The sequence below is a fragment of the Montipora capricornis genome, chromosome 13, assembly GCF_036669925.1.
Source record: "Montipora capricornis isolate CH-2021 chromosome 13, ASM3666992v2, whole genome shotgun sequence".
In the NCBI taxonomy this organism is placed as follows: domain Eukaryota; kingdom Metazoa; phylum Cnidaria; class Anthozoa; order Scleractinia; family Acroporidae; genus Montipora; species Montipora capricornis.
The window spans coordinates 16,013,862-16,027,129 of record NC_090895.1 but is presented as its reverse complement, the minus strand read 5'-3'; the positions used below and the strand labels follow the sequence as shown (position 1 = coordinate 16,027,129).

Here is a 13,268-nt window from a genome sequence, read left to right as displayed (position 1 = left end):
ATGAGATGTCACAGCGGTGTTTACATACTCTCATCTAAACACAGCTATTGACCAATGAGAGTGCGCATACTATCCTAATTATTTGATAATTAGCATTTCTTTGTCCGGTTCAACTCCCATATTTGGTAAACTATGTTTTTACTGGGTTGCCTATGGGCAAACCCAGTCGAGGTCTGCGTTTAGTTTGTGTTTTATTTTTTTTCTTTTTTTTCTTTTTCTTTTTTTTTTTTTTTTTCCGTGTCGGTAAAAGTCTTGCCTGTCACTCCCCTGGTAAGTGGTGTCTTTGTGCATAGAGCCTTCTGCGCGTATTTTTTTAGAATCGAGAGGGTAGTGGAACTGCGTAGATTTCTCTGGTGGACACAGTAGAATCATTAACTTAGCCTGCAATTGCGTCGAAAGTCATGTAACGCGAATGGCGTTTTAGTGGATCCTTAAACAAAATATACCCTTATGGAGCTCAATAATGGAAAGTCAGTTGAATAAAATAGGCAGGAATCTTAAAAGCGACGAGCAATGGACTTCGACAACAATCTATCGCCCGGCGAGACGAAATCAAAGTGAGCTGTAATATTTCCCTGAAGTACATGGTAATTTGACACGATTGAGTTTCTTGTCTTCACGCACGCAATGAAATAGGAAGAGGTTTTCGCCTCTAAGAGCAAATATGTTGTTTGTTTCAATAAATATCTCGCTGCAAAAGGATTCTGTGGTATTTTCTGCCTTTGTGAATTATAATATCATGTTGTGTATTGAATTTCCGAGCTTAAGGTTCAAATGTGATATGGGAGAAGTTTTTTAGTATTGCTCTGTAAGCAGGAAGGGTTCACAGGCCTGTTGGAAGCGTGCTTGAATTTCAACAAAATGAGCCCCAAAATCAGTGAAAACTTGTGACGCAGATGAATAATAAAGTAGCTGCTATTTCCAAAATGATGGAATTACCTGGTGATAAATAACGTCGTACGCGTCTTGGAGAGTACATTTTGACTTTGCATAAACAAGAGTTGGGCGATTGTGATCTTTGTTTTGACTTCGCTCATTTCATTGTCAAACTTTATAACACTTGACAGAAAAAGAAACTTACAAAAACCCGGTATCTTGCCATCATTTGACACAGATGCTTCACTGTTTGGCGAGTAAACATGCCGCGGTAACATAATCACGGCGCCCGCTGAATTCCGGCCATGTCACTTTCGATTTTGCAATTTACTTGAACGTAGCAAAAATCTCCCAAAATGTTTGTCGCTGATCGTAACTTTTTATATTCTATATTCTCGGTTCAAAATTAATGTTGTTTTCATGTCGTAAATATTTTATTCTCGATCGACCGTCCGGGAAACTTCCTTCTGCTCTTTCTGAAAACTGTGTATCAATAGTTATTTGCTTTTTCATCAATATTTGTTTTGCATAAAGCAAGCTAACAGAATCTGTACCTTGCTGAGTTCGCATTTGTTAGCGTTAATAGTATTTTCGGTCAGATGTTTCTGTTTTTTATAAGAGGTTTATTGTTTTGGTCTCCCATCCTAACATTAACCCCGCGAAACAGGGCTTGACTTCAGTGAAATTTAGTATTACAAAGCTTTCAGATGCTCAGAGGGCACACTTGTGGTGAAAAGAAGTTGTGAGGGAACTTGAAAATTATCAACATTTCAGCCCAGAAGCCAATGTTTCTCGCTTCTCCTTTATTTGTCATTCCTCAGACACTGGTATGCCGTATCTCAATACCACACAATTCACTGCCTACTGATTTTCTGTAGCCCCTACCACACTCAAGCCAGCGTATGCCTCACAGAAGCATCTAGTTCAGAAATAATTGTCAACGCAACAGCATGAAAAGATTCTAACAGAAAATCTGTAGCATGGATTAAAAAAAAACCGGCTGGCCCTCCTTTGATACACTTTTTAATATATCTGTTCTTTTTTGTGTCCAAATACAAATTCAATGCTACAATTTATGAAAAATGACGGGACGGTTCCCATCAGGTGAAAAAAGACCGCCACTTCCTTTCGTTTCCTGAGAGTTTTGACATAATTATTTTTTACTGAAACACACGGCAGAGGACTGGCACTAGTTGCACATGCGCCTTGTGATTGAAGTGATACCAGATTTCCAATGAAAAGTTAGTTCAAAGAACCATCCATGCAACCTTTATGTAGGGCTCTTGACTGAAAAGATTCCTTAGCAACCATTGTCTTTCTCTATGAATGGGGAAGTTTCTAAAGAAAATGTTGTGCTGCGACGGTGGGGAAGTAGTATACAAAAATGTGGAATTATCAACGGAGTTTATAATGTAAATTAGCCACCGTACAGAGATTCTAAAAGCTGACGTTTCGAGCGTTAGCCCTTCGTCAGAGCGAATCGAGGAATTATGGGTTAAGCTTAGTTTATATAGAAGAGTAGGAACTACGCTATTGGTGGTAACATGGCAACGTGAAAAATAGGAATATATTAGTTAAATGAAAAGCGTTCGTTAATACCGTGAGGATTAAGGGTGCCGATTTGGAAGATGAATTTTGTTCCAGATTCTTGCGGCTTTCTGTCGTACCTAGATTTAGGGAAAGGCCGCAGATAGCCATGTGTTTTGTGGAGTGGTTAGGGAGATTAAAATGGCGAGCGACTGGCTTAGATGCATCCTTGTCATTCTTTTCAACATCGCAAAGGTGTTCGCGGAATTGGTTGCCTAGTCGTCTACCTGTCTCGCCAATGTATAATTTATTGCATAACGTACAGGTTATGCAATAAATGACACTTGCGGAGGTACATGTGAAACGATCGGTGATCTTAACAGATCGCTTAGGTCCCGATATCTTGCTAGTGTTAACAATGAAAAGACAAGTTTTGCATCGTGAGCGCGCACATTTGAAAGTTCCGGGTTGCTCGTTAGTTTTGAGCGCGCTTCTAACTAAAAAGTTGCCTACGTTTTTGTCGCGTTTAAGTGAAATAAGTGGAGGTTTCGAAAAGATTCTACCAGTCTCGGGATCATTTTGGAGTAATTTAAAATTATTAAGAATGATACTTTTGACTGCGTGATTATGAGGATGGAAAGTGAGGGTGAATGGAATTCTGTCATTCTTATCTTTTTGTGACGTTTGTAGTGCTGACTGTTGATCAAATTGTTGGGTGCGATGATGGCCCACTTTGACCACAGAAACAGGATAACCACGTTTTTTGAAGAAATGGCACATCTCTTCTGATTTGCTGGAAAAGTCGGAGTCATCACTACATAGACGTCGAAGTCTAAGAAACTGAGAATAAGGAATGGAGTTCTTGACATGTCATGGATGTGACAATGAATACAACACACTCCAAAAAACACATCGTTATCTGCGGCCTTTCCCTACATCTAATTACGACGGAAAGCCGCAAGAATCTGGAACAAAAATTCATATTCCAAATCGGCACCCTTAATCCTCACGGTATTAACGCTTTTCATTTAACTAATATATTTATATTTTTCACGTTGCCATGTTACCACCAATAGCGTAGCTCCTACTCTACTATATAAACGAAGCTTAACCCATAATTCCTGGAAACGTCAGCTTTTAGAATCTCTGTACGGTGGCCAATTTACATTATCAACTCCGTTGATAAAACCAAATTGTTGTATTGTCTTTCTGTAGTTAAGAGACACCCTCTTAACGATTGTAGGTAATCCTCTCTCTCTTTCTCTTTCTCTTCTAATTATACTAGGAGACTCAGAGAGGAAAACAGGCGCCCGCTGTCAGTGGGAGTCTGTGCGGAGGTGAGAGGGTAATCCTAACCAATTTTGAAACAATTCAACTTGACTTGTTTTTGTGATAACAAATTAACAGTAACACTTTCTATCAACCTTCATTTCAATCAATGCAAGCCCTTCTACATTTCTAGGAGGACACGCACCTTCTGGTTTTAAGCCTCTATCCAATGAATATTTGGGGAAGAAAAGATCTCGTTTGTGCGTTATACGTATAACTTCGCACATGTCGGAGTTATGGCGCAGTTGCTATTTAGATGCCCAGGAGGCATCAGATTGTACACCAGATCTACATCAGATTATAGGGCTTCAGTGTACCTTGCTTTGTGTGACAGCTGTCTGTATATTTTTGTGTCATCAGCAAACATACTCAAAGTAGAGGAGATATTAGAAGATATAATTATCATTAGCATAAATTAGAAACAAAATAATTAAATTAGTCCCAAGATTGTGCCCGTTGGGACCCCCGACAGGACGCAAGACCAAGATGAGTAAGTTCCTCGAAAAACAAGGTGGCAATTTAATTTCAGCAACAGCCGTTCGTGAGGTACGGAGATGAACGCTTTTGAGAAATCTGAGAATATAACATCAGTACCTCTTGGTTTCTTTTTCGAGAAATCCCAGTAATCAAAACAACACTGCAACTGAGTTAGAGTTGGTCTTCCTTCAAGGAAACCAAATTGGTTTGAGTTAAAGACTTCTAGGGTCCGCCAGAAGTTTACTACTCGATCTTTGACAATTTTGTCGCTAACTTTATGATTACATGCGATGGAGGTGAGTGAATATTTACGGTAGTTTTCTCTGTTATCTTTTCCACCCTTCTTGTGGATAGGAACGATGATGAAGGGGCAGGGATGCTTCTTGGAATTTTTGAATTAAACCCATAAAGGAGACCAATCTGGGCTAGGGCCAAGTTTTTTGTTACCCCTAAAAGAGACAAAATTTAAAACATATTAGCGGAGTTCCGTGCGCGGAGCACCATACTTAAGAAAATATGCTAAATCGCGCATGTTGCGTAATATGAAACAAGATATGAAAGTTATGAAAAACATACCATGATCATGCCAAATTGTGCAAAAAAATGTTAATGTTGTAAAGAAGAACTGTATTACAGCACAAGAGTATCTTACAATGAAGGGGAAGCTCACGTTTTATTGGATAATTATGTTAGTTTACCATGACGACACCCATGTCCTCACATGTGCAAGATAAAAATAATATGTTCACTGCACACGGTGACGATTGACTTTTCTTAAGAAGGATAATCCCAGTATTTCATCAGAATAAAGCTTTTTTGAGTATCCTTTCTTCGCCCAAGCATAGATGCATGTATAAAGGGCTTAAGGAATGCATATTTGAGCCATGCTTGGGGCCTGTATGTGGAATTTTGAGCAACTTCACCTATATTTTAAAGGACGTGGTCAGAATAGGTATAAAGACACTTACTACTACATTCAATGAGAAAATTCCTCACTTTTCATTGCTGTCCTTGGCTCGAAGTCTTTCTATCATTCCCGAACAGGGTGCAAGCACTGGGACACACAACATCAACTTCAAATTCCCGACTTCTTTGTTTTAGTAATAAACTTTCCCGGCCTCTGGCAAGACAAAGAGTCCAATAAAGAGGTTATGCCTTTTGGGGTGAGGGGTGTTAAGCCCTAGGTTTAGCTGGCAAATAAATTCTAGATATTCTGAGAGTACGAGGCCTTCAGTCTTGTATTACAAGCCTGCAGCCGTGAAGTTAATTTCTGTAAACATGAGCAATCCATCCTTTGCCATTGTTTTGAAATTGTTATTCTTGTGGCACTAGTATGTGTAGTTGGATCTGAAGTCCCAAATAAAACTTGGAAAAGCTATGCTTTTCAAATCAGTGTGTCTCCATTGCATTTGGCCCAGATTAAAATCCAGCCAAAGGACTCAGTTGTGGCCCACTTCAAAACCTTGTGTACGTTCACACCGTGAAACCCTGAAAACTACAACGAGATCTACTTAATGTCGCCCACTCTTAACTTGCCAGCATGTTTCTTCCACATCTTTGACTCTACCCTTCCTTCCTTCCCTGTAGTGTATGTTTGGGGTGGAAGTAAGTATGACAGCTGATTTTCCAGTTAGTCCCTTGGTGTGAAGAGTGCATGTGAAGAGTGCATGCACGGAACCATGCTGCCACTGGTACTTCTGAGCACTGGGCTGGTTCTTACCTCTCCTCCCACCTCACGTCACTTAATCCCATAGCTCTCAATTAAAAAGAAAAAGACTTTTAAAACCGTCCTTCCTGCTTGAACTATAGCTGAACAGGTGAAGCTGATAAATGGTTGGGATGCTGATTAATCTTGGTCTTATTTTTTTACATGTACAAAACACTGACCCCTGTGTCACTGAAATCCTGTTTCCTTGTACAGTGGTGAAAGAAGATGTCTAAAAAGCAAGGTCAGAAGTCTGTAAAGGATGTTCTGTGGGACAGTCTTGTGCAAATATACCGGGGGAAGAAAAAGAAACGTGAAGATTCTGGTAATTTTTTTTGTTCTATTTACTGGTTCATTATGGGCAAGATATCCTGATGACAATCATTGTGCATGGTTGAGGAGATTGAGATAATTTTTAAGGGTGTTATGACTCAGTCCAACCATTGCATTGGATAAGATATCTTGATGACAATCATAGTTTTACAAAATAACATGATTTTGGTTTTAAAAAATGAACAAGCATACTTTGCAAGTGTGAGATGTAACCTTTCTACACAGGACTCAGTACTATTTTCTAGCTTACCAAAGCTTAAAGACTTTGTGGTCGTTGTAGGAATCTGTCCAAATCTTCTCTATCCACATATAAAATCAGCAGTTGGTAATTTGCTTAACATGTGAGGTATTTTAATTTATTATGAGAAGTAATTTGACTTACTAGTGGTGCTTAAAGATGTTGTCATGTAGTACATGTATATCCGAATTTGATAGCCATTAAGGATAACTGTACAGGACATCTGCACTGAAACAGAACCATCCGTGAGTCGAGAAGACGCAAATGGCAAAGTTGTGTCTCGAAAATGTACGAGACATCGATATTAAAAAAGAAGCCACATTTACATGTACAGTAACAAGCTTGAATTATACCCTTAACCCTAACTGTTAGTGAGGCTTAAATTTTCAATTCTCTTTCACCATCCACATTCTCCCTTATTATGCGTACTTCCTTACACATGTGCAATTCACCTATGTTTCAAAGAGGCATTGTTATGCAAATGAAATTGCAATCGAATATAGCCATGTGCAAAACCAGGTTAAGCATCTTCTTTCTTTGTGCTATTGCTCAAGGTAAGTCCATACTTCTATTCTTGCTTCATTTGATCCTTACAAGCGAGGTTTTGCCTTGTTCCTTGTGTCTCGTCAGCTGGTGATTTTGTCCTGCGAAATGCAGAGTTCCAGTATAAAGTCCATACCCAAAGTCTATTCAAGCATCAAAGGGAAGGTGCTGACGATGAAGAAGCTTCTCTGCTGCTAATAGCAAAAACACTGAACCAGCCAACTCTGCTCTGTTCAGCAAAGATGTTTTGCTGTTACTCTAGCGACTCGAGACCTGAGCCAAAACGTGCTCTCCTACAGCTCGTGCAAGTTTAAGCACTTTTAGTACATCACTTGTGGCCATAATCACGAAATTTACGAGCAAGTTCATACCATTTCCCATACTAATTGTTTATTTGCTGGAAACAATTTTTTAACTTCCAAGTATTCCGTGGTAGGGGAAATGCATCATTATTTGTACTGACTGGAAGCGAAATTGATCACTGGATTTATAGGGCGACTTGCGCAGAAGCAAAGAAGAAAAATTAAGGTCTTAACGGGACTCGGACCAATGACCGTGTGATTGCACTGCAATGCTCTATCATCTCAGCCATCAGAGATATATGTCTATGGTATGAACACACAACGGACTCGCTTCCAAATGGTTAAGAGATCAGATGATAGAGCGGCGTAGGAAAATCGCATAGTCATGGGGTCGAGTCCAGTTCAGGGCTGGAATTTTTTTAGGCATCCTTTGCAACTGCCGAACCTACTCTATGAATTGCGATGGTCATTCGCGCTTAGAGTGGTCACAACCCGAAGTTCAATTTATATATGACACTCACATATTTCACTATCAATTATAAATACTGTCGACCTTAACGCAACTAAGGTGTAAATATCATTCTCAACTATTCAACGCTGGGAGAACAACTGCGTTTTTATTTTCAAGTAATGATTTACTCTCTTTCAGATGCTTTTGGGCCAGTGGCTGACCTTATCGACGTTATTCGACAACTGTACAAAAATCGCGAAGGGTGGCTCAAGCCATTTCTGTGGAACGACGAGTTTAGATTCCATCTTGTCAACATTTTTACCAGGCTTAAAATGGTCAGCAGGAAAAAAGAACGAGGAGTAAAGACTGACTCTATTGTCAACATGTTGGAAATCTTCACACCACATGAGGAATGTTCACAACCCAAAAAAGTTTTGATTGAAGGACAGCCAGGCATGGGAAAGACAACCTATTGTAACAAGGTTGCTTACGACTGGGCCCAGAAATGTAAAGTTGAAGATTCGTTTCCTGATGTCCAAGTGTTGCTGTTGTTGAAATGTAGAGACATTAACTCTAAGTTATGGGAGGCTATTGATGACCAGCTTTTACCGCGAGACATCGAGGAGAAACAAAAGGAAAAGTTTTTCAGGTTCGTTCAGAGCTATCAGTCAAAGGTTTTGCTGGTACTTGACGGATTGGATGAGTTGCCAATCGATTATATACCCGTCTATAAAGAAATCGTTCAAGGGAGAATGCTTCCGAAATGTTACTTAGTGGTTACAGCTCGCCACAAAGCTGGGATGAAAGTACGGGAATGCTGTGACACCCTGCTAGAGGTCGAAGGATTTACCGAAGACGCTACTAAAGGTTTTATCCGAAGATATTTCAAAACCGACGAAAATCTGGCGAAAAAGCTATTGGACAAGCTGGGCACAGACACAAGCCTTAGCGAGCTAACTGCAAATCCATTAAATACAGCCCTTCTTTGCCTCCTTTGCGAAGACTTCCAAGGAGATTTGCCAAAAGGTAGAACTCTGCTTTACCACGAAATAGTGCAGTGTGTGCTGAGAAGGTATAGCGAAAAGAAAGAATTACCAAAAACCGACGAAGACCTAACACAATTATACCACCCTGAATTAAAGCATCTTGGATGTATAGCGTTGCATGGCCTGCTCAACGATGAGATGTATTTCGACGACAGTGCATTCCGAAATGGTACCAGCAACTCAATACCTGAAATGGGATTTCTGTCGGCTCAGCCTGGACGCAGCAAACGAAGACCGAGCTGGTGCTATGGGTTTCTCCACAAGAGCTTTCAGGAGTTCTTTGCTGCATTTTATCTCAGTTGCCAGCTTGTCAATGAGGAAATTAGTCCTGATGGCTTACTTGCTGACACAAGATATTTTAAGGAGTTTCAACAGGTCCTCATGTTTACATGTGGTATCTTGGCTCAACGGTGCGAGGCAAAAGCCATGGCGCTTATGGCAGGTATAGCAAGTCAAATCAACGAATCAAGTGAGGACGAAAGTGATAACTATCTATGCACTGCATTGAATTGTATTAAGGAGAGTGAAAACGAACAGGGTACCTTTGGAAAAGAATTGGCGCGTTCTCTTGGTTCGCTTCTCGAAATTCAGCGTATTTCGTGTCTATGGCAGATAGGTGACAGTGGCGGTGCTATAATAGCTCACACAATGGCAGCAAACTCAACGGTGACAAAGTTGCATTTGTATCGAAATGGAATCGGTGACTCGGGTGCTGTTGCTCTGGCTAAAGCAGTGGAAATCAATTCAACGCTGAAAAGGTTGGAGTTGTGTGGCAATGTAACTGGCGACTCGGGAGCTGCTGCACTGGCTAAAGCAGTGGAAATGAATTCAACGCTAACAACGTTGGATTTGCATTCCGATGAAATCGGTGACTCGGGTGCTGCTGTTCTGGCTAAAGCAGTGGAAATCAATTCAACGCTAACATCGTTGGATTTGTCTAGCAATGTAATGGGTGACTCAGGTATTGCTGCACTGGCAAAGGCGGTGGAAATCAATTCAACGCTAACAGAGTTGGATTTGTCTTACAGTGGCATGGGTGACTCAGGTACTGCTGCACTGGCTAAGGCAGTGGAAATCAATTCAACGCTGACAGAGTTGAATTTGTCTAACAATGGAATCGGTGACTCAGGTGCTGCAGCACTGGCTAAAGCAGTGGAAATCAATTCAACGATGACAAAGTTGTATTTGCATTCCAATAAAATCGGTGACTCGGGTGCTGCTGCGCTGGCTGAAGCAGTGGAAATCAATTCAACGATGACAAAATTGGATTTGCATTCCAATAAAATCGGTGATTTAGGTGCTGCTGCACTGGCTAAAGCAATGGAAATCAATTTAACGCTGACAAAGTTGCATTTGTCTGGCAATGAAATCGGTGACTCGGGTGCTGCTGTTCTGGCTAAAGCAGTGGAAATCAATTCGACGCTGACAAAGTTGCATTTGAATTTCAATAAAATCGGTGACTCAGGTGCTGCTGCACTGGCTAAACCAGTGGAAATCAATGCAACGTTGACAAAGTTGAGTTTGTCTGACAATGGAATCAGTGACTCAGGTGCTGCTGCACTCGCTAAAGGTGTGCAAATCAATTCAACGCTGACACAACTGGATTTGTCTGATAATAAAATCGGTGACTCAGGTGCTGCTGCTCTGGCTAAAGCAGTGGAAATCAATTCAACACTAACAAGGTTGTATTTGAATTTTAATAAAATCGGTGACTCAGGTGCTGCTGCACTGGCTAAAGCACTGGAAATCAATTCAACGCTGACACTGTTGGGTTTGTCTGGCAATGGAATCGGTGACTCAGGTGCTGCTGCATTGGCTAAAGTAAAAGAACTGACAGGGCCCTTTGGCCTAGTTGAACGTATTTCATACTAATCGTATTGGCCATTGCCAAAACATTTTGAAATTAATCCTCCCTTCGGTCAGAGCCCGAAAGAATTGTTGAAATGTATTAGAATTTCTAGCCTTATTTGAACGTGATTAATCCGCCAAATCGGCTAACCTTGTGTTGTACCCAATTTAAACGTTGCGGGGCTAAGATTCTTTCTGTATTGTATTTACCTTATATCATGGCATTCAAATAATCATGGCATATAAATGATATCGAAATAGCTGCACCAAAATCTTTTATTCTCAAAGGGTTTGAATTTTCAATAAGGATCCTTTTAACAATTGTACAGCAAATGGCAAGCAATAGTTTTAATTGAAATGACTTGACTCTGGAAACTTTAATAACTTGTAGGAAATGGAAGTGACAAATACACTGGTCACATCCTTCATATTGTGCAATATGGCTAAAGAATGCTATAACTGGAATTGTACGAACGCTCTGAAGATGAGATGAAGATGGACAGGGTACCGGGTTGCACAAGCTATTCATGCATAAGTGTAGTGAGATCATGAGAGAGAACTTTTGCTTTCGCGACCATGGTGCACAAAGATTTAACTAAACTTAAGACACAGCATCACATCATTTAATAAAATTTAAAGTAAAATCATAAGTTCTTACACAGTGACGAAACATAACGGCATGTAACCCATCGTCACAAGGGGTAACACATCGTGGCAATGCGTAACACGTCATCACAACGCGTAACTCACCATTCCAAGGTGCAACTCATCGTAACAACGCTTCACTAGAGGTCGCAAGGCGTAACTCAACGCCACAAGGCGTACCTCAACGCCACAAGGCGTAACTCGCCGTCACAAGGCATAACTCATCTTCACAAGGCGTTGCTCACCGTCACAAGACGCAACTCACCTTCACAGTCTCTTCTCTCCTTGTCATACTGTTTATATTCATTGTATGTTTTCTTTTTTCACATTCTTGTAAATAGGTATTTTCGTGTGACTTTAAAATAAAAACTGAAGTTGAAACTATTCATTTCGCTTGATGTCATAGACTTGGGCCTTAACTGTTAACTTTTGAATTTTTCCATGAACAAAATACAGACGAAGGAATAATTTATTGATCTCCATTTTGAATATGGTCTATTAGGCAACCAGTATTTTTAAAGTAGTTGCCCCCCGCGTCCATCGAGAAAACTCGAGGTAAAACAGGAACAACAATGGAGAAGCTACCCTCTATATGCTAATTATTTAACCAACAACTTAGGCGGGAAAGATAGACCCCAATCTATCTTTGTCAGACCATGTAGTCAGTCTTAGGGAGAAGCTTTCAATGCACATTGGTGTTCTTGCCCGAATCAAAAAATCCCTTGCAATTAAATATCACGACGTCATTTTAAAAAACTAAACTAGTGAGCAGCAATCTGCAAACTGTATCTGTAAAACTTTTTTTCTCCGAAACGTTTTGTCTATCTGACGTAGACCTCTTTAGGGGGTTTTACAATAATACAGTCGAACCTGTATTAAGCGGTCACCCTCGGGGAATGGCTAAGTGACCGCTTAATACAAGGTGACCGCCCAATACAGGTTGCAAGAAATACAGATCAAATACAATCAAAATGCTATTTTACATCACTGTTAATAACTTAATGTAATGAACAGCAACGATAACTTCTTTGAGAAGGAGAACATAGAAAGAAACCAACAAAAAGTTAGATTGAAATTTGTTTACAACCTATTTGTTCTGATAACAAAAGTAATTGGATATCCATGCCTGTTTCTGTCGTCAACTTGACTGAAAACTTTGATGTAATCGGACATGTTCCTAAATTTATGGTAACTAATGGTGACTGAGCTTTTAAAGAGACCGTCAAAGTCTGGAAAGGTCCTTATTAAAGGAAAATGCGTAAACAGAGGAGGCTCTGGTCTTTAGTTGCCATGTCAATATCATTTGGTTGAAACAAAACTCAGTGAAAGAATTCCATTTCCAGTGCAGATCAGACGTTTGACCTCAAATTAGAAACATTCATTTCTGGCGTTTTAATGATCTGCGAAAATTGACAAGGAAATCAATTGTTGTACCTCGTGTGTTACATTATTTGACACTGAATGAATAAGTAATTGCCACCGTGCAACCGTTTAATACCGGTCGACAATAGAAAAAGTCACGTTGAGACTTCGAAATGGTGACCGCTACGGCTTAATAGAGGTCAAAATTTCATTAATTAAGGGAAGTAATTTTCGGAACTTTGAAAACTGACCGCTTAATCGAGGGTGACCGCTTAAGAGTGAATATCCCTAAAAATCAAAGAAAATTCAAAAAATGTGGCCACGGTCAAAAAATCAATTTCGCTCAGACTTTGTCAGTTTTAAGGCCTAGGTAACTAACTAAAGGAAATCCAGTTAGTTTTTGAAGTATTTCATTTAGCGGCAGAAAACCACGAAAAATGGATATCGTACCGGAAGCTCATTTCACTCCGCGAGAATCCGACATTTCACACCTTTTAGCTCCTTGCTACACAGACGTTTACGTCGCTGTGAATCTTCCTCAACTTTAATTGCATATATTGACTCGTCCTCGGTCAAGACATAGTGA

The 13,268-nt window shown here is 40.1% G+C and overlaps 1 protein-coding gene across 6 annotated transcripts in view; it reads left to right on the top strand.

Annotated features, from left to right (window-relative positions):
- LOC138029098 (NLR family CARD domain-containing protein 3-like) overlaps positions 1-11,783 on the top strand; it is a 38,128-nt gene extending 26,345 nt beyond the window's left edge. For 4 of the 6 annotated variants that reach the window (XM_068876787.1, XM_068876791.1, XM_068876790.1 and 1 more), the window contains 3 exons: positions 3,689-3,740; positions 6,131-6,239; positions 7,980-11,696. In XM_068876787.1, the coding sequence (XP_068732888.1) occupies positions 6,143-6,239; positions 7,980-10,699 (2,817 nt within the window). In that variant the 5' untranslated portion in view covers positions 3,689-3,740; positions 6,131-6,142 and the 3' untranslated portion in view covers positions 10,700-11,696. Of the gene's footprint in view, positions 1-3,688; positions 3,741-6,130; positions 6,240-7,979 lie in introns of all 6 variants that reach the window. The other 2 variants (XM_068876789.1, XM_068876793.1) reach the window with 2 other exon arrangements.
- Positions 11,784-13,268: the final 1,485 nt, after the last annotated feature.